The following is a 23224-nucleotide window of genomic DNA, read 5'->3' on the forward strand; positions in this document are numbered from 1 at the left end:
TTGTTGTTGTATTATGTTGAACTCTAGAAGTTGATAAAGATGGAGGGGACAATAGATTGAAGATCATACTAGAAGTTATGTAACTGACACACCATTGAAATCACCTTTATGCTTGTGTTGGTAAAAAAACACAAGTCTTACCATAGCATTTGCTCCAACTGGAATATAAAAACCTCCAATCAATTCAATATGTACCTGTACATAACAGATCTGTGTGCAGAAAATGTGTTCTTGATAAACTAAACAACCAGAAATTAATGTTCATTTTTGTCATATTTGCCAACATTCTCAATTTCTCTGGAGCAGCAAGATTGTACCAAATGTTTTCTATCTATACAAATCAATCAGAAGTGGATTTGTTACATTGTTATTTGTGATTAGTTAGCGCGCTTCACATGGCATTCCCCAGGCTACAGTACTGAATCCAAGTATTTACATCTACAAGATTTATTAAGCATAGCTTATATGACAATGCCATGATTTGTTCATGTGTTTTTAGCATGACTGTACTTCAGTGGATTTTCTAGGGATTTGTGTACTTTAGATCTGATGCAATGATAGCACTAGAAACACAAATCATTTTTAAACTTGTAAAATTATTCATTTCCTGGAATATGCAAATCTCTCTTAGAAAAATGTAAGAATATTATAATTGAGTTTATCATATTAAGAGGAAGTTTTTAGTTTGATGTCAAATATGGCATAAAATGTTTTATCAAAGTAAAGCATAAATATTTCATTTGGGAACATTATTATTATGTTAAAATTTACTGATTCCAATTCTCTTATCATCAGTTCATTTAGTGTGTAATGAATGGACATAAATCCTAATCAGAATTTGAAAAAAAAATACTGGAACAACATTTTGCTGAGTTGAATAGAGACTTTATCAGAACCCTCGAACAAAAAGTTACTGCAAGTCAAATATAAAAAAGATCTGATATATATAAACAGGATCTTTGGTTGGTACACATTTGACAAAACTTCTCACATGCGCATGATTCATGGAGTAATGGTGTGATCGTCTTTGTTCTGTTGCTGCCACCTCCACAGTTTGTAGCACTGTTGGTCTGTTTATAATTGAATGTTACAGAGATCGCAATACGCCCCTTAGAAATAATCAACTGTTGATTTCTCTTGCCTCAAAATGTATGATAAAATCAGTTGCAGCTTAATTAATACATATGCCTATTTGATAGGCCTAGAAATGATAGATTTCTAAGTAACAAAATAATTTTTTGTAGCAGGTACAAAAGATATTCAGTTGCAGATGTGGGTATCTAAAACAAATAGGTTTGTTTGTAAATTAGAACATTTGGAAATATGTTACTTTTTTGAATGCATTCAATTTATACCATAATATATAATCCTTTAGAATTATATCATTTTTAGCTCACCTGATTGCTCTGGTGAGCTTTTGTGACCAATCTTTGTCCGTTGTCCGTCTGTCCGTCGTCTGTCTGTCGTTCGTCCGTCCACATTTGTTCGTAAACACTCTAGAGGCCACATTTATTGTCCGATCTTCATGAAACTTGGTCAGAAGCTTTGTCCCAATGGAATCTCGGTCGAGTTGGAAACTGCTGGGTTAAAATCTAGGTCACTAGGTCAAAAAAAAGAAAACAACTTGTAAACACTGTAGAAGTCACATTTCATGCCCAATCTTCATGTAACTTTGTCAAAATGTTTGTCTTAATGATATGTTGGTTGAGTTCAAAAGTGGTTCCGGTCCTTTGAAAAACATGGCCGCCAGTGGGCGGGGCAGTTTTCCTTATTTGGCTTTAGAGAAACCTTGAAAACACTCTAGAAGTCACAATTTTTGCCCAATCATCATGAAAGTTGGTCAAAACATTGGTTTTATTGATATCTCGGACGAGTTCGAAAATGGTCCAGATCGGTGAAAAAACATGGCCGCCAGTGGGCGGGGCATTTTTCTCTATAGGTACATGTATATAGTGACAACATGTGAACACTCTAGATGTCACATTGTTGGCCCAATTTTCATGAAATTTGGTCAGAACATTTGTTTCCTTGATATGAGAGTTGAGTTCAAAAATGGTTCCGGTCAGTTGAATAACATGGCTGCCGGGGGGGGGGGGAGCAGTTTTCTTATATTTATATAGTAAAAAAGCTTGTGAACACTCTAGAAGTCACATTTTTTGCCCAATCATCATGAAACTTGGTGAAAAGATTGGTTTTATATATATCTCAGATGAGTTCGCAAATGGTCTCGATTGGTCAAAAAACATGGCTGCCAGGGGGGTGGGGCAGTTTTCCTTACAGTACAGTCCACACGTTTTCCCCAAAAAACGCGCTCACTCCGCGTTTTTTTTCCTGCTAGTGAGTGTTTACGTGGAGTTTGAAAGCGAGGTAAAACGTGGCGTTCTGCCGAGTTCGCTAATACCCGCGGCATTTAATACTTAAGCCTAGTCGGTAAATGTAGACAATTTCAGTTCTTATCAGCGACCGCTGATAACACCGGGTTAGCAGTGTGCTTATACAAATAAAGATAATTGTATAAACTATTCATATATGTTTTTATTCACAGGTACGTCGACAATATGAATGAATATACGACCCGTAAAGCGTTTTGACAAATTAATATTTAATTCATAACACATATAACACCAGAATAAATGTTCCGTTTAATTTCCAAATGAGAATAATTGTTTGTAATCCGAAACACGCTTCCGATTTGTAATGTTAACACGACGTTTACAAATGCTTCCAATAAACAGTCATCATGTATATTTCCAGACAAAAGCGCGCGAAAATTATGCTGCAATGTACAAGTTCAAGGTTTATGCGTGGAAAGCGTGAGTGTATTGATTTTTTGAAACAAACTTTGTAGTGCAGAGAACACTGAATTCTGTTGATTTCTGTTAAAAGTTTCTTTGGTATTATTAAACACAATTATATCGCGAATAATTGTATATTTCCTCAAAATTAATTTCAATTCAAATATCTTTATCGTTACGGTATTTAAGTAGAGTAATTATTGAAACAGTTATTGTACTGTATACTGATTAAAGAGAACATCTGGACGGAACTGGATAAAGTGTTTTGCGATATGAAAACACGCAAAGCTTGTCTACTGACCTATTGTGTAGACTGCTGTCTGTGGTGTTTTTACAAAAGGGATTAACATGTGTGAATGTCACTCTGCCGATTTGGTCCATAATTACTGGTAAAATATTATTTTGAATGTCCACGCATCTAGAATACAACTGTGAATATTTAATGCAACTATCAACTCAATAGTTACCACCTTTTAGCAATCAAAGGAATAACCTACCTACAAAGAGAAAATAAATGCTTTAGTGAGCAGAGCATTGACTTTGTTCCGACAATTAAAACTATTCCTCATGCATTCGTTGAACGTGTTTACTTGAGTATGTTATGTCTTCAGACAGGAAGCAGCTTTTCTTTAATAACGTCAAACTGTCAATTCACACAGATTTGCAAGACTTTTAGGGTCCTTGGTCATTTGTTCACATGTTCAGTATAGAAAAAACACCTGCTTACATGAAAACTTATCAAAATAAAAACAATGTTGCAAACTGTGATTATATTAATTGGTAAGTATCAGTTTAAAGACGACGTTTTGTTTGTCGTAAATCAACAAGTTTTCTATACAACTACTTCTACAACCACGTGGGGATCGATCTATCTTGGTTATTTTTTTTTAATTGTATATTATATATATATAAATAAATATATATATATATGTACTTGTAATAAATGTAATTTTATTTGAAAATCAGGAAGTCAAATAAAGTTAAATTGATCGTTATCTTGTAAAACACGGAGTTTCCCCCGCATTGCCAACGCCAAGGGCCGCTGTGTCGGCTTATCAATTTTGCCGATCGTTCAACGCGAAGTCCCAAGTCATGCAAACGCCGCGTATCGCGAAATTTTCTTAATCTCCCTTGGAGATACTGTCCGCGGAGTATATGGAGGGAAATTGGGGAAAACGCGTGGAGTGTACTGTATGTTACTGGAGAGAAACCTTGTGATCGAACACTAAAGATGTCACATTTTTTGCCTAATCATCATGAAACTTAGTCAATACATTGGTTTTATTGATTTCTCTGACAAGTTGGAATATGGCTCAGATCGGTGAAACACACTTTTTAGCTCACCTGATTGCTCAGGTGAGGTTTTAGGATTGGTCTTTGTCAGCCGTCCGCCCGTCCACATTTGGTTTGTAAACAATATAGCATTCACATTTCTCAAGCATTCTTTATCAAAGTTGTTGAAAGATCTCAGTCAAGTTTGATAATGAGCAAAATCACATAACTAATGCCATAATTATTGCCCTTAGATTGTCCGAATTTTCATTATACACTGTAACTCCAATATAGTGCGGTCCGTTATAACGCTGTGTCCAATATAACGCGGGGGGTCCTTGGATCCCGTTTTTTCTCCAACCTTCCATTTCTGATTCAAACCAATGTTATGCATCTTCATGTATTTTCAGAAAATTCAAAGATGGCGGCGATCACAGCCTGCTTGCTTTATCCGTCCGTTTAACCGATTTTAATCGATTTTAATCGATTAGAAGTTAAACGACACGAGAAAGCTAACTGGTGTTAATCTCTTGTGTAATGTCAATAAAGGTCAATAAAGGTGTGAAAACTTGCGAGTCAGTGTTTATTACATGTATTCTCTATCAGAGCGGCTCAGTGCGCTATTTTCAATAAGGTAAGTGCAAGTGGAATAATTATCAAATTAAAGTTATTCAAAACGATTAAAACATTTTTACTTTGATTTGATTGCAGTTTGTCCATATGAAAGGAGCGGCTGTGAAATATACTGCGCACAACTAGTATACTGCGCAGTCAGAGACTCGTGCAAGCAGAGAAAGATGACGGAATATTTCACATTTCGTAGCGAATAGATGAATTACCTGTTAATGTTTTGTATGTATCGTGTATTGTATAAACTTTGACAGTGTTATCGTTTATTATATGCTATACATGCTTGATAAATAAAAAGATCTTTGTTTATGTTTAATGTTTCTGTTGTTTCTGTACGTGTACGAATAATAAATTAAATAATCCTAACGATTTATTTACGTGCTAACGCAGTATACTTAACAGAGATTCACTTCAATTTTTGCCATTTATCAGAAAGTCCACGGAAAGCACGATTTTTACATGACGCGTATGACGCAATAAAACATTTCTTTGTACATGTGTCGTATTGCATTCAATCTAAATTTAAAGTCGCTCGCCCAATTAAAGCTCTGTCCCATAATGCACTGTACTCTTTTTCTGAAAATTGGCGTCGGCATATGGATGTGCTTATGAATCTCATATTTCTCGTCATAAATGTTAAAGATTATTTTTTTCGTAATTGATGTTGTAATTATATTGGATTATCGGATGCATGTGCACATTAGAAAAGCGGTATGTATTACGTTATCGTTCGATTCGGTTTATATGCAAGTATTTTCGGATGACAACAGAGCATGGCAATACACAGGACCTATATTATAGGCTATACTTTACCTGTTTTTATATCCCCCTGCAATAAATTAGCTCAAAACTTATAACGCTGTCCGTTTATAACGCGGTTGCGTGGCTTGGACCCCGTCATCCGCGTTATATTGGAGTTACAGTGTATTATACAAAATCCTTGTGAACACTCTAGAGGTCACAAATTTGTTTCAGATTTTATGAATCTTGGTCATAATATTTATTTTTTTAAGCAAAGTTTGATGTTTGGTAAGGGGGGTCAACTCAAAATATAGGTCATGAACCGACTCCTCTCAGGTGAGCCAACTAGGGCCATCTTGGCCCTGTTGTTTTTTAAATCATACAGAATAATTTAATTTGTTTGAATCATTTATGATTAAACATGTTTGAATCATTCTAAAGCAAAGAACATATTCTGAATGTTGCAATTTATTTTAATCAATCTGAAATACATTGTATACAATGTCCATACTGGCATAAACAATCAAAAATTAACTTGCCCAAATGTAACTTGACAGTTATGAAGCAGTTTATTGATAGAGGACTCCCCCCCCCCATTGTAGTGATATAATTTAGTCAGAAAATCATGTGATTTCCATTTGTTTAAATTTCTGGTCATTGCATTAAAGATTGACTGAAGATGATAATAAACGTCTAATAATAACTTATTGCGAGCATCACAATTTGCAATTTATGGAAACATCGGTTCATTCATTTTAAAACATAGGTGGATTGATTATAATGAAAGGAGAATTTTTTAGTTTTTGATATATTGATAGATAAATCTACCAGAAGACTTCTAAATAATTCATGTTCAGTGCAATTATTGAACAATGTTAAAATTATTGAAATATAAATTTTATGATAGAATGATTATGTAAATGTTTGGTTTGATAAATAGTACAATTTAATGACAAGGATAACAAATTACTGCTCCGGTTTGTAATTAACCCATTTATGCCTAGCGTCTAGAAAAAAGGCCTTGGCAAACAGCGTAGACCAAGATGAGACGCTGCATCATGCGGCGTCTCAACAGGGTCTGCGCTGTCTGCTGAAAGGAATTTCTGTAAGAAATATTTAAAATATAGAAATAAATATACTAGACATCCCTAATTTTGGAAATAAATTGATCCAATTTAGAAGGATGGAAGAGTCCACTAGGCATAAATGGGTTAAAGCTTCATGTTTTAAATTTGCAAAATGCATAAATTGATGTAATTTTGATGATGTTTTTTAACTTCCTCTGCAGGTGATAATTTTGAGATTGATTAATCAAAAATGCATTCAATAAGTATTAAAAACTATAAACAAGTGAAGTTTGTGGCACAAAAATAAGTATCATTTAATTGGTGAAGAACATTAATATTACATTGACATATGAAATATATGAAATATATAGCTAGCAGTTCTCCAGCTAGGATTTGAAAAGGGCAGGGGGGCTTTTTTGTCAAAAGGGCACTTTCGACGCGCAGTATTTTGTCAAAAGGGCACTTTCGACGCGCAGTATTTTGTGAACTGGGCACATTCGAGAGCACGGGTGTTTCTGGAATGCTTCCTATTGCATGTAAATTTATATGTTATAAATAATTGTATTATTCCCATTATTATTAAACCCTTCAAATAATTATAATGTCTACAATGAGGATTAAACTAATTACAATGTAATAAGAGATTTATGAATTATCATATGTAAAAAAAAAATTAAAAAAAATTGAGGGTGGGGGGGGGGTGGGGCAGGGCGGAGGTTCAGCCATATAGGGTATTAAGGAATATTGGGGGGTATATTCAATTTCGATTGAAAACTGACATAGTACATGGCGTGTTTATTCTAGAAATATTATTATTTGTTATTAATAAATGAAACAGAATGAATTTTGTCAGTGCACATTTTACAGGTCAGTGTTATTTTTTGGCATTCTTTGTTTATGATTAAACAATAGTAATTTTCTTTCCATGATGTCCGAGTTTTGTCACCACCATGATTTTTGGTTTTCTTTTCTGACATTTCAATGGCTGTGACAATGAGATCGCCTACAATTATTTTAATATGTCTAGAAGCATCATAAGATTTATCTCTATTGCATGCATGCCAGAATTTTTCAGGTCCAAATCGGGACTTTCCATAAAAAATTGTCGGGTAATTTGACCAAAAAGCGGGACACCTTAAAACGATCAATCATTCCACCTTTTCTTTAAGTCAGTATATTACTTACAAAAACTCTAATTTTCTGCCCAATATTGACGATAAATGTGTGTTCAGAATTTCGTGAACACAGACATTCTCCATTTTCCGGAAGTAAACACACTCCATAAACTGAAATGTGGAGTATCCCCGTATGCCTCGATTTGACATCCAATTGGTACAGGGATATCCCCTTGAACATATGTAAATTTGTTTGACACGATGTGAGCGCATCGAGCACTGTTCTTATTCAACCAATCGTAAATTAACTCTAAATTTAGATTGATGCAATATGTACAAACTATTTTCTGAAAATCAGTCAAAACAAAAGTTAATTTGTGAAAAACAAATGTGTATTGGTCAGCATTCAATTTGTTTGATGTTCAAAATCGGTGTTTTGACAGGTTTTATAACCTTAGGTTGTATAATACACAGGATAATAGACTTGATTGGGCCATGAAATACAAACGCACGTGGCGTTAATTTCTGTACGATACATCTTTCGATAGCAATTAGTGACCCCTATCATAAAAACGCTGTGGTGTGAATGCTGATTAAATCAATAAGTTGCCGATTAATCGCTGATAAGGTGTCAAAAACAACACTGGTGCACTGAAGTAGTAGAAGTGGGTTGTTAATTGGGGGCAATAAAGGGATTAGCAATGGTTAGTTTTAGCCAGAAAGAGCTTGAAAAACAAATTTTATAGGGAACTTATAGACCTTACATTGTTTTTAACGAATGTCGGGACAAATCGTCTCATATCGGGATGCCAGGACAAAGAGCTCGAAAACAGGACTGTCCCGCCGAGATCAGGACGTCTGGCATGTTTGCTCTATTGACATATTGAAATATACAGTTACTTCCTGCAGAAGCCGCTGTTCGCTTGAAACGTCCCTTTTTTGAGCCAAGAACACAATGGGTGGCCATTTTGATTACACGGTTCTTTTGATTGACTTCCTTTTGATTCAAAGGTTAACTTAAACTAAACACTCAACTGGTTAAACCAGTTACGCACTTTGATCGATTAAAAATATGTACCAGGTTTTGTATTGCGTACTGTTACGTACTCAGGGTCGATTTTTAAAGCGTTTTGTAACTTTTTCAGTGCGTAAATACGCAGATATGCATCTTTTCTGGAGCTCTGATACCTATTTTTTTAAAGGGACTTACAATTGTAATGAAAATCAAAATATATGACATTTGTCATGGTATTAAAGGGAGAGAATTATTGGTTTGGTCTTTCCATCTGTTTGTAAAAAGCGTTTAAAAATCATTCATTATAAATTAAAGCACCCAACATGATATAATTGATCTACAGTATATTTAGGTTCCTTTATATTACTTTAAAATGCGCAAAGCAGAAAGATTAAATCAATATGTTTATGGTCCATTGGGAAACTTGCTTACCTAAAGAAGAGTGTTGATATTTTTTTTCAAAATTATTACATCCTTCATGAGTAACATTATTAATAACTAAATAATGTTTGTAACATGGGTAGTTTTGCGATAAATTAACTTGTACCAATTTTGGTTGAGAATGATTTTTGCGCTTTGATCCATATTGGCATAGAACGTATTGGAGACCCCATTAAAATCATTTATATAATTATATGTTAAAAAAAAGGGATCTAGTTTTTAACACTGTATACAAAATGCTTGTGAATTAACACTTACTGTTCTTTTGTGTTCATAGATAAGTTTAATATAAGAAAATATATTTGCGTAATCACTTTTTGAAAATTGATTGAGACTACGTCAACAATGTTTTTTTTATGAACTTGCTGAAATATGTATAACAGACTTACCCAGTTTATGTGAGAAATATTTTATATTAGTTGTGAATACCAGTTCTTGTATAAATGCAGTGGGTGGGGCATGTATGTTTTGTATACTAAGCTCATCCAACCATGGTTTGATCCCATATTGTCTGTCAGTGGATCTGTTATCTGCCTGACATCCCATCAATATCAGCCCTATCTCAAACATTATTTGAAATGGACAGCCGCTAAATGATCCATTGCACGTTTTGAAGTCCTTCCCCACTTATCAATTAGCCTGCCTATTATTTTTGTATAAATCAAAATTTCAAGCTTTAATGTCTGAAAACTTTTTTGTGCTGGGAAATTTTTTATTTCAGCTTTGCATATATTGCTAGGCGCAATTAGTTGAGATTGGATTTTTTGTGAGAAAGTGAACATATTAAGCACATTTGTTGCACTTCTTAAAATATCTGACCCAAACCATCTTGTCTCATTGATCAGCTGTGAAATTGGATTTACATGGTTATCATTGTGGTGTTCTTTACTGAATAGAGTGAGATACAGTTGTATCCAATTAGCATTTGCCATTGTAGATACAGTAGTTTCACGCTTTTCCCTCAAAATGTAGCAAAACCATTCACTTGATACACGTGAATCCCTGCGATTAATAGCCATCAAATGTGAGGCTGACTGATAAATCAGTCACACTTGAACACCGATGTTAATATGCAGGCTTGATGGCCCTGACAAAAGTTGCTGATAAAAGTTTAGCTACCTATAATTGATCAGTCGATCAGTCTGGTTGGGTGATTGCTGGTATCTTCTTCAGGTAGGATAATTACATGTACAATGTTATGCAATATATGCTTAATGTTTTCTTAGGAAAAGAAAGCTATCATAGCTATTTTATTTCGACTAAGCAATTCTATGCAAGTTTAAAAAGTTTGGTACATGTCTAAGTAGTTGATTCATTTAAATCTTCATTTGTTTTTGTTGTTTTACTTTGTGTTTCAAGTGGCACATTTCTGCTGATTCACGAATGATGGCTGCAAATGCCAGCATGATTTGTTGGGAGGTGGGATGCAGTGTACGCCTGAGTTTTCATTAGCCATCAATTATTGTTATCAGTTTGTTTGGAGGACGCAATTTAGAGATTCCTAAAATCAAAAGATCTGGCCAATGAATTTGTGGATCAGATCATAGGTTAATCCGTGATATGTGTTCCTCGATACTTTCGGTACTTAGCAAATCACTTATTCTTATGTTGACACGGATGTCATCAATTTTACATTCTTTTTATTTACAGTGAAAGTGGATTGGAGCTGACGTTAATTCGAATAATCTCCTAAAATTCCGATAAAAATGTTTGAATTTAAAATCAAGTTTATCCATGTGTTTGTTTATATTTCGAAATTAATCTAGTCTCTGGAGCCGAGTAGTTATGGCTTCAGAAGAATTCAGATTACACTAATTGATCAGTGATTTACAAAGGCTTGTGAGGCCTGTTGTGATGATCTGAGTCCTTCAGGAGATTGATCTTGATACATGATTTCGGATGGACTCTGTCATACTTTGTTCTGATCAAAGATTACACTAAGAGATACACAAGTCCTTGGACTGAACTTCGGTGACAGGATTTGATAACTTTGATTGAATATTTGACATAACCTGTTGAAAATTGGGATTCCTCTCTGTCTGGGTTTATCAGTGTTGATATCAATAATGACTTTATCAGTATTTTGTGATTAAATCAATCAATGTTTTAACATGTTTTGGTGCATAGCATGATCAGTTCATGTACTATTATTGAAAAAAATGTTATCATTATTTCTTTTCCTGATACATTTATTAATATTTAAGTAATATTACAGAGTGGTTATGTTACCTTTCAATTTGTGCACATTCTTAAAAGAAAAATAATTGAAACCAAATTTTAGTTAAGATGTAATATGATTCAAAGAATATGTTTGTTTTGTATCAAACCATTGAGACAGTATATTTGATTTCACAAACATAAACATGGTACTCAAAATGTCCCAGATTCCAGTTTCGTCAATAGCACCAAAAAAAAAGAACTTGCGTGTATCATATGTATTTAGAAAACACAGCATCTTTCGTAAGATCTCACCCACCCAAATAAAGTAATTTGTCCCAATCATCGTCAGAGGCTGCAGTTAATTAGCATCCATGGATGCCGAAAAATGTGAAAGGTATTGCGCTGATGATTTATTGCGGCGTTATCTATAGTTGATTTAAAGACATCTTCGCATTTTTCGATTGCTGATTGTCACTAAGTAACAGCGGATCAAAGCCTTTGGTAGTGGATTTGTTTAAATAAGTTCACTTTTAACATGTTTAGCTTGTATCAATCCCTTAGGAAGCTACACCCTGCTGTGAAGCAATTGTTTTCGCTTGAACTTTTCTGATTGAAATTGTAAAAATCATTTCAAGTTTAAAAGATCAACTGTGTAAGTTCTAGATCTTATCAAACAACTTGTAGTCAAAGATTCTTCACAAGTGATTTATTATATTGAGTGCACTTTTTAAATTTATCTGAGATATTTATATACATGTTATTCATGACCAATTTTTTACATGGATTTTATGGATATTGAAGCAAATGTATGCTTAATTTTAATTCAGTCAGTACCAAACATTTTGCCTAAAATTTCATTTTAGTGTTAAATCCCAAAATATGACATTATAGATTCCTAACTTAATATCTTGTTTAAAAGACTGATTTCTTAATAAATCATGATTTAGTAAGTTAGAGTGGCCTTTTCACAGATTTTGGCATGTATTGAAGTTTGCCATTAAATGCTTTATATTGATAAATGTAAAAATTGGATCTAAAAACTTCCATTAAAAAAAAAACAAGAATATAGTTAAAGAAAGAAAAAAAAGTAACCCTCAACAAGGCCTAAACCACTGACCTCTGGAGTAAAAGTTTACCGCTTAGACCACTGGGCCATCCGAGCTCATACATTGAGTAATGTATTTTATACTTTATATACACAATCCTCGCAGTGTCACAAAATATAACGACAACAACAGAACTCTCCAAATTATTCAATTGTTTCACGTTGCAACGCTTTATAATTTTCAGGTTTTTAAATCTTCAAAAGATGCACATAATAGATATTTTAGAGCATGGTAAATGTTCAGTATAACTGTTTCCTCACAAACTACATAACTACAACGAAAATTTGCGAATCTGAAACATTTTATTTTTTATTTTGTCAAATTACCAAAATGTGAAAAGACCCCTTTAAAGGTCATAAGTGTAAGTTATAATCAGAATTAGTAAGCATTGTCCTAATCTTTTTATAATGGTAACAAAGACTCAGGCAAATGTTGCATGCAAGCAACTCCACCTATTATAAGTCTTACTAACTGCCAGAATTTCCGTTGGTACCAAGTAATAGATCTTACTAATTTATGGCAATTTATTTATGCTTTCTGATGGTTTATTGAGAAATATCAGAGAATAAAAACTGAAATTTCACTGTTTCAAACAATGAATAATAACAGTGAAAATTATTGATAATTCTGATTTTTTACCAGAACTATTTTTAGATATCTTTGGATTCCCCATTGCAATTTTTCCAAGGGTGACTATTCTGTATTGATGTTTAAAAAAACATTCAGATGACTTCCTTTTAAAGTACATAAAATAATATTTCGGGGCATCCAGCGGGGAAACATATTGTCCAGAATGGCAAAAATACAAAAATAATCATGTGTAAGCATAAAATAAGAAGAAAATTTGTTGGATTTGGTGGAACATTGATTTTAATTCACTTGTGATCATAGATCAAAATATATTTTCACAATAAGCGAAGCCACTAGTGAAAATATTGATTTCGTGAAAATATTTATCTATGATCACTTGTGAATTTTAATCTGATATTCCACCAAATCCAACAAATATTATTGATATCTTTTGGTCCCGAGCGATAAGTCTTCTTAATTTCCAGCAATATTTGTTTGTACCCAACATTAGGTCTTACTAATTTCTATCAGTATCTGTTGGTATCCCGCAATAGTTCTTACTTATTTCAAGCAATATCTGTTAATGTCGAGACATAGGTCTTACAAATTACCAACAGTATTTGTTGGTACCCAGCAACTAAGGTCTTAATTATTTCCAGCAGTATCTGTTGGTACCCAGCAATAAGTCTTACAATTTCCAGCAGTATGTTAGGACCCAGCAATAGGTCTAAATTATTTCTTAAATGCCATAATATTATGTTGTCACAAGTAAATATATGTCAATAAAATAGTAATTATGTAAGGAATAAATGTTGGACATTACCGGTAGCCAGACTGAAACTTGTGGAAAGCTTTTTCAAGTAATTTTTGTAATAGTAAGGTCTTGTAAATTTATGCGTACATTTTGATATTAAATAATACTAACAAAAATACAGTAGAAACTCGATGGCTCGAACTCGTCGGGACTGGCAACAAAAGTTCAAGCCATCCTGAATTCGAGTCATCTGATTACTAATGAACTTTTGTTTACGAACATTTTCACCTCCAGTTGAAGAGTACACATATTGCTTAAACTCCGTACTACTTTCTGCTTTTGAATTAATAAGAACCAAATATATACTTTATACTTTTATGTACCAATATTTTAAGTAATGTCATCTTTTACTCAAATCAAATAATGATTGAGTCTATGACATGCAACAGTAATGTTACATCAATTATTGCGTGCCTATAGTCAAGCGGTCCTAATCGATTAACAGTTAATGCGACCGGAAGCGAGTTCGAGCCATCCGAACATAATAACGTGTGAAAATTGTGACAGGGACTGTGAAAACAGAGCCTTCCGATAATTCGAGCCTCGCGAATTTCAGCCATGCGACAAAATTTTATATGAATACATAGGAATAAAAAATCATTACTTTGATGAGAGTTGGAGCCAACCGGAAATTCGAGCCAAGCAAGTTTGAGCCATCGGGTTTCGACTGTATATTAAGAGTTTGAGTAATGTTCCCAAGTCATGAGAATGAAAGAAGAAAAGGCTTGGAACTACCTGTTTGAAAAAGTCAATAGCCATAAATGTTAATTATTCCAGAATTTTATTTTTCTTTTGTACGCATTAATATATTTTATTTATTTTAAAGCAAAATCAGATCGTGACTAGACAGCAAAAAAAAAAGAAAGAAAGTAATGTCCTAATAATTTTTTAGCAATATGTGCTCATACCTAAAAAAAAATCTTTTAATTCCTAGCAATAGGATCAGTTTGTACCAAGAAAAAAGTCTCATCTATTCCTGGCTAAATATATCTTTTTAGGAGACAATTTAAAAAAGTCCCAGTAGACTTTTACAAGAGCACTCAAAAATAGTTTTGTAGATTTCATTAAGTACTTAACCATTATTTTATTAGCTCACCTGAGCACAACGTCCTCATGGTGAGCTTTTGTGATCGCTTTTTGTCCGTCATCCGTTGTCCGTTGTGCAGCGTCAACATTTGCCTTGTTAACTCTCTAGAGGCCACATTTATTGTCCAATCTTCATGAAATTTGGTCAGCAGATTGGTTTCAATGATATCTTGGATGAGTTCGAAAAGGGTTACGTTTGCTTGAAAAACATGGCTGCCAAGGGGCGGGGCATTTTTCCTTATATGGCTATATATGGCTATAGTAAAATCTTGTTAACACTCTAGAGGCCACATTTATTGTCTGTTCTTCATAAAACTTATAAAACTTAATCAGAAGATTCATCCCAATAATATCTTGGAAGAGTTCGAAAATGATGCCGGTTGGTTGAAAAACATGGCCGCCAGGGGGCGGGGCATTTTTCCTTATATGGCTATAGTCAAACCTTGTTAACACTCTAGAGGCCACATTTATTTTCCGATCTTCATGAAACTTGCTCAGAAGATTTGTGCCACTGATATCTTGGATGAGTTCAAAAATGGTATTCTTTGCTTGAAAAACATGGCTGCCAAGGGGCGGGGCTTTTTTCCTTATATGGCTATATATATGGCTATAGTAAAATCTTGTTAACACTCTAGAGGCCACATTTATTGTCCTAACTTCATGAAACTTGGTTAGAAGATTCATCCCAATAATATCTTGGACGAGTTTGAAAATGATGCTGGTTGGTTGAAAAACATGGCCGTCAGGGGGCGGGGCATTTTTCCTTATATGACTATAGTAAAACCTTAACACTCTAGAGGCCACATTTATTGTCCAATCTTGATGAAATATGGTCAGAAGATTTGTCTTTATGATATCTTGGATGAGTTTGAAAACAGTTACGTTTGCTTGAAACACATGGCTGCCAAGGGGCGGGGCATTTTTCCTTATATGGCTAAATATGGCTATAGTAAAATCTTGTAAGCACTCTAGAGGCCACATTTAAAGTCCGATCTTCATGAAACTTGGTCAGAAGATTCATACCAATAATACCTTGGACAAGTTCAAAAATGATGCCGGTTGGTTGAAAAACATGGCCACCACGGGGGCGGGGCTATTTTCCTTATATGGCTTTAGTAAAACCTTGTTAACACTCTAGCCCCCTTTTTATTTCTGATCATCATGAAACTTGGTCAGAAGATTTGTCCCAATGATATCTTGGATGAGTTTGAAAATGGTTTTGGTTGCTTGAAAAACATGGCCACCAGAGGCGGGGCATTTTTCCTTATATGGCTTTATATGGCTATAGTAAAACCTTGTTAACACTCTAGAGGCCACATTTATTGTCCAATCTTCATGAAACTTGGTCAGAAGATCCATCCCGATAATATCTTGGACGAGTTCAAAAATGATGCCGGTTGGTTGAAAAACATGGCTGCCAGGGGGCGGGGCATTTTCCTTATATGGCTATAGTAAAACCTTGTTAACACTCTAGAGGCCACATTTATTTTCCGATCTTTGTGAAACTTGGTCAGAATATTTGTCCCAATAATATCTTTTTATCTCAGGTGAGCGACTTTGGGCCTTTCAGGCCCTCTTGTTTTATTAAGTTCACATGACAATTGTCTGGTATTCTAAGATGATTTGAAGATGTTTCTGAAATGGGGCACAGTGTCCCTACTTTAATTGGAAAACAATTAAATCAAGGCTTTCTTGTCAATAGGATCATCTCAAAGGCTGCTTAAATGGCCTTATCTATGACAGTTTCTTTGTAAGATACATATAATCTGTTTGCACACTGCCAGGATGAACAATATTTATAAACCATGGTTGACAAGAGCTGGATCACAGTTATTGACGACACTTATGTCATTTGTTATCATTTCCCATTGGCTACTTACCTCTGGGCAGAGCCAATCAAGAGTCTAATTTACCGAACAATTGATCGCATTGCTGCTGGTATGAGAGGCATTTATGTTACAACTTAAATTGACTCTGAACGGATATTCAGTTTTAGGGCCACTTACTGATGCGGTAATATTTTCTATATTTTTGAAGAGTACTTGATTGATTTTTGTGGCAGTTTCTTGTACACTTGGCGAATCTGAAGTAGTTTTCCTTATAAGTGTGAACAAATTTCACAGAAATGAAATGGGCTTTGTTTGAAATAAAAATAACATGTTAATATTTTGTGTGAATGTATCTTTTGCATTGTGACTAACAGATTTTCATGAAAATAGTTTAAATAGATTTGATAAATTAACATTTAAATAATAAAGACCTTAAAGGAAAGTAAAGCAAACCTTAATAATGTGTTTATATATGTAAATATATAAAATGTAATTGCAATAAAGGCTATAATATTATTCAAAATTTTTGTTTAGAAATAGTTATTTAATCAAAAAAAAAATCTCTGTTTTCTTATGTCGAAAAAGGATCACTGAATCAAATTTTACAAACAGTTAAGTAAAAATAGAAAATATTTTAAAAGGTTATATTTATGTGTTGAGCTGCTTTTGACAAAGACATTTTAAAAACAAAAAAAGCGCCAATCTTAAAAAACAGTTAAGTGTAACCTGGTATAATTCTCGTTTTTAGTCTGGCACGCAAAATCTGCAAAAATGTGTACGACTGAAGATTGGGGGCAGAATAGTTAAGCTCTGTGCATGTAATATGCAGAAAAAACATAACAAATACACATAAGACTAAAAGACCAGATGAGTTCACTCACAATGACCTTGTGAAGATGCACATGGACTTGAATCAGTGAATCACAGGAACGGGAACCAGAATCGTTAAGCTCTGTCTTTACAATTCAATTTTTTTTTTATTATTTACTTTTGCTCATTTATGGTCATAAACGATAGTGGAAAATTAAACTCTTTTTTTTTCAAAATGGTTTATTATATTTATTTAAATCTTAATTAAAAAAAGAACCTTTCATAAATAACATAGTGTAATACAGAGTTTTGTAGAAAAGACATGGAATAATACAGAATCTTGCAGAAAAGACATGGTGTAATAAAGAGTCTTGCAGAAAAGACATGGTGTAATACAGAGTCTTGCAGAAAAGACATGGTGTAATACAGAGTCTTGCAGAAAAGACATGGTGTAATACAGAGTCTTGCAGAAAAGACATGGTATAATACAGAGTCTTGCAGAAAAAAGACATGATGTAATACAGAGTCTTGCAGAAAAGACATGGTGTAATATAGAGTCTTGCAGAAAAGACATGGTATAATACAGAGTCTTGCAGAAAAAAGACATGGTGTAATACAGAGTCTTGCAGAAAATACATGATGTAATAAAGAGTCTTACAGAAGACATGGTGTAAATAACAGAGTCTGTGGCTTTCAACTAATGTTTTATAACATCTTATGCATCTTCATGATTCTTGTGTATTTTTTCACGACAAAAATAATTCTTTGATTTCATGCAAAGGACTTTTTTGGCAAGCTTCAGGTGTATGTACTGTTCATTACATTTCACATAAAAATGAATTATTTGTACGCTTATGTATTGCTGCTGCCCTGGGTATAATTATTTTTGTCATAAGATCTATAATTGTGTCTATCAGTCATGACTTCACTGTGAGGGACATAGAAATCATAAAACACAAATGTCTCTGTTTGGGCTTAGGGGCTCAAAGCATATCTATGTCAGTAGATTCTGTTTGTTATGCCCCCGGTAGGGTGGCATATAGCAGTTGAACTGTCAGTCTGTCAATCTGTGTGCCAGTCCGAAAACTGTAACATTGGCCATAACTTTTGCAATATTGAAGATAGAAACTTGATATTTGGCATGCACGTGTATCTCATGGAGCTGCACATTTTGAGTGGTGAAAGGTCAAGGTCATCCTTCAAGGTTAAAGGTAAAAAAAACAAATCCAAGGAAAGTAACAAACTTTAAAGGGAGATAATTTCTATTTATCATTTGGCAGGTACAGATCATTTTCACAAGGGAAGTAATATTTTTTATGCCCCCGGAACGAATGATCGGGGGTATATGTTTTTTGGCCTGTCTGTCATTGTATGTGTGTGTCCCAAAACATTAACCTTGGTTAAAGTTTTGCAATAACTTTTGCAATATTGAAGATAGCAAATTGATATTTGGCATGCATGTGTATCTCATGGAGCTGCACATTTTGAGTGGTGAAAGGTCAAGGTAATCCTTTAAGGTCAAAGGTCTTTTTTTATATAAAATAGCTGCTGTGCGGCTTCAAAGCGGCGCAATAGGGGGCATTGTGTTTCACAAACACAGCTCTTGTTTAAGGGATATAATAAAACAAAATTATAATTCAAAGCAGGGCAGTTAAGGGGGCATTGTGCTTTTGACAAACACATCTCTTGTTTTTCATTTATTATTCTATTTTCTCATTGCAATAAGTGACATTTTTCGATATGCAAATCACTGATTATGTGAATGTGTCTCTATCCTATCAATAGTGACCAATTGGTCTAAAAGTTGAGTGCCACAAAAGTTGCTTAAAAGCGTAGGAAATGGATTGTTTAGTTCATGTATGGAGAATGCAGCTAGGCTATCACATCCTGTAACATGAGAGAATCTTTAAAACAAAACATACACTGCTAGACAGTGCAGTGCAAAAGAAATTGTAGTTGAAAGTGATAGTCTTATCGTTGCCAATGTCTTATCAATTTGGATGAACCAAACCCCTTTATTGGGATCATTACGATTGATTAAATTGGGTCATAAGATCATTTTCTGTCGATAAAACAGGCCTTTATCTTGCCAACAGTTCCCAAAGATATCAGTTTAATGCAAATCACATTATGTCATTGAAGAGGGCTTTCAAAGATGAACAAACTTGTTCAAAGTTAAGACATAATTTGTTGTTTGATACTACTGCCAAGTGCCAAACAGAAGGTACCATTTTTGTTGGTGATTGATTGATTGGAAGGTCATGCCATGCTGTAATAGGCTGGTGTGTGATATGCTGTGTGAAAGTTAGGGTGTACCATAGAAGAGGGGGTAAATGATATCAGGGATGGTATATATTGAAAGAGGGGATATTTTGACCAATGGGGGCATATTTGAAAGTAGGGATAAATGATATTATTGAGGGCTTATTTGTAAGCAGGGGTATATGATAGAAGTAATAGAAGGTATACTTGGAAGCATTTTTAAATAATAGAATTGAATTAAGATAGCTGAAGCCGTGTTAAATGATAGAAGTGAGAGCGTAAAGTGGAAAGGGGAGATAATGATAGAATTTATGGCATAAAGTGGAAGCAAGGTTATATGATGAAAGAGAGGTATAAAATATTATAGTTGAAGAAAGTGTTAATAGATAGAGGTGATAGTATTTGGTCGAAGCAGGGGTAAAAGATAAATTTGATGCCATATAGTCGAAGCAGGGGTAAATATATATATTTATTTCTGATTGCCTGTATTAATTATTATTTCGTTACTTGGAGTCATTATGAAAAATAAATCTACAAATTTATGTTTCTTTTTAAATACAAACATAAATAATTGCATGTGTTCTTCAAAAGTGCTTTTTAAAAATATCACAGTTAGACTGGTTTCAAAATCTTGTTTTAAAGACCCACATCATAACTGAGAAATTAAAGAAAGAAAACCTCCACTTTGTTGAATAACTTCGGCAATCAATCCTTGGTATGGCACTTGATTAAATGGCTTATTTGACTCCAGAAATTGAAAAACAATATGAAATCCTGACATTATCTATTTTGTATCAGTTATTGATTGGGCAGGGTCAGAAAAGGTTGTGAAAATCAGAGGGCGGAATTAATCTTGCAAGAAAGTATGTAATTAAGTCATCTAATTGGCATACTTTAGTAGATAACACTGGTAAAAGATAATCATTTGTTGGTGTCTGGTATATGTATTGAATTTTTATTTTGGGATGTATCTATATCAGAGTGAGTGTGGCTATATGAGTCAGTGCATAGGTAAGGTGGGCGGCTGAGAACTTAGTGTCAGTGGTTTGAATACTGTATTGACTGCAAGTGGTGAAGCAAGTGGCTGAACACCTTATGCCCACTGGTTGGAGGTTTTTAATGTTGTGTAGCAGCAGTGGTAGTGGGAAGTAAACTTGTGTTATATGGAAAGGTCAGTGAATATTTTAAATATCAGCAAAATAGTGTTTTAATGGTAAAAGACAGTTGTAAGAGACATAGAGCTTAAGCATGCACTGAACGTGTTAATTTGTGAAAAAATGGTTATATATATATATATATATATTAGGGATGGCAAAATTATTCGAATATTCGATTGAATGGTCAGCATTCGAATAATAAAAATGATATTCGCATATTCGCATTTTTTTCCAAACGTAATTTCACCAATTTTTAATGACCTGCGAACCGCTTACTAAAAAGCAACCGAAATCACCTGGTAGTAACATGTTTGACGTGACGTTCTTCGTGTCAAACTGATAACGCGGCCCGTATCAGTGTTGATTGCGCAATGCAATATACACGCTCTAAAAAAGGCCCCGACTGTTTTCGCCAATGGGGTGCCAATTTACGGTTTCAATTGACTGGCGAATAATAATTAAGTTTTGTGATCACAGTATGTACAGCCATTAAAATGTGTGAATTACTCAAATAGCGCAATGCAATATACTTACTATGAGAAAGGGCCCGAACTGTTGTTTGTCAATTAGGTACCAATTAAGGGCTTCAATTTACTGGCGAATAATAATTTAGTTTTTGTGATCACAGTTTGAACAGACATTTAAATATGTGAATTACTCAAAAGTAACAGATGATATAAATTAAACAATCATCAAGGAATCATAATTCAAATCTGAAAATGCCACCAGCCCTTTCTGCAGTATGGAATACTTTACACGGTCTGTGGATAAGAAGACCGCAACGTGTAATGTGTGTAAACTTAGTTTTACATATGCGCGGTCTGCTACAAATCTATGGAATCATTAAAAAATAAAATTCTATGACACGATGTTTTTCATTCTATTTGTGCCCGATCACAGTATCGGTCATAGTATTAGTCGACCGTGATACAATTATTCGATAGCAACGTTAATAAACAGCCTCGTATTTAGCAAACGGATATAACTTACAAACCAATGGAAATTAACACATAACGAGGAAAAATCAATCCAGCAGTTTTATGCGAATATTCGAATATTCGATTGAATAAATTTGCGAACATTCGAATACCGATATTGGTATTCGATGCCATCCCTAATATATATATATATATATATATATATATATATATATATATATATATATATATATATTATTTGTAATAGTAATGAAAGATTAATATTATAGAAACTTGTACAACATTCAACAGGTTTTTGACCATTTGATTCCTGATTTTTCCTGGCATTTAAGATTCAGACCAGTTACTGATAGATATTTCATATCAAACAGATATCCTGCTAATTGGCAATAACCATCATGTCTGCTTTCTTCTTGGAAATAATAAAATAGATCCTTAATTCCCCATAAAGATTCCATTGTTCACACTATCTTACTGCCATATCTTCAGATATTTAATATCTTGACTATCTGTGGTTAAGAGATCAACTCTGAACAAAAACTGGCCTGCTCTCTAACTAATACAGATTGTTTTTTCTTTGAGAAATTATTTCTATCATGTATCATTTTCATGGTTATTGACCCAGGCTGCAAGATAGCTGGAGATATTTCCTCTCAGTGCCTGTATTGTAAAGTTGTGTAAATCTCTACTGAATATTATAGTATGTGTGGAAGGGATCATGCCTACAAACGAAATCTGAAATTAAGATCAATTTGAAAATAAATATGGAGATGATTATTTATGATTTGTAAATTATTTTATTACAATATAAATGTTGGTGCACAAGTTTCAGCGGAGTCATGATTCAACTGGGGTACAATGATCATATTCATGTCTTTGCTTATGATATTCAAGAAGTATTTGAATTTTAAAGACATGGAAACAAAAAGACTTTTGTGTCAGTGGGCATAATCTTTTCTGAAACATCAATTTTGCATCATAAAAAAGTGTACAAATTGTGCACTATAAAAACCAGGATTAATAGCTTATAAAAATGATTTTTCAAGAAACCCAACATGTACATTTTCTTTGCATGAATAATGCTCCAACAATTCAACTGCAGATAGATTCTGATTGAATATGATGTTGCTATGTTGCAAATCATAGCAAATCATGTATGCTGTCAATACAGCTCTGATAAGCCACACTGGCTAGGCACAACTGGGATACCAGCTAAGAGGCTCATAGATCAGTCGCATAGACATTTCTGAGGTCAACTCAGGACAACCATCAGTGTTTGGTAGGGGTAGATGGTCTTAAAAAAATAAATGAGTACCTTTTGGAGAAACCTGAGGGTACATTTTTCAAATCATATTTCTTGGCGTTCAGGCATTTTTACGTGGATTTAGATTCAATTATTCCTGATATGAGTAACTT

At 33.9% G+C, this 23224-nt stretch overlaps 1 protein-coding gene across 6 annotated transcripts in view; it reads left to right on the top strand.

Moving 5' to 3' along the window:
* Positions 1-23224, top strand: part of LOC127837709 (protein CASP-like) — a 149619-nt gene that overhangs the window by 11114 nt on the left and 115281 nt on the right. Inside the window, exon 1 of one of the 6 annotated variants that reach the window (XM_052365002.1) lies at positions 16692-16825. The exons of the other annotated variants lie outside the window; for them this stretch is intronic. Within the exon in view, the coding sequence (XP_052220962.1) occupies positions 16766-16825 (60 nt within the window). The 5' untranslated portion in view covers positions 16692-16765. Of the gene's footprint in view, positions 1-16691; positions 16826-23224 lie in introns of those variants that run through there. 6 annotated transcript variants of the gene reach the window in all.

This window comes from Dreissena polymorpha, chromosome 1 (assembly GCF_020536995.1).
Source record: "Dreissena polymorpha isolate Duluth1 chromosome 1, UMN_Dpol_1.0, whole genome shotgun sequence".
Taxonomy (NCBI): domain Eukaryota; kingdom Metazoa; phylum Mollusca; class Bivalvia; order Myida; family Dreissenidae; genus Dreissena; species Dreissena polymorpha.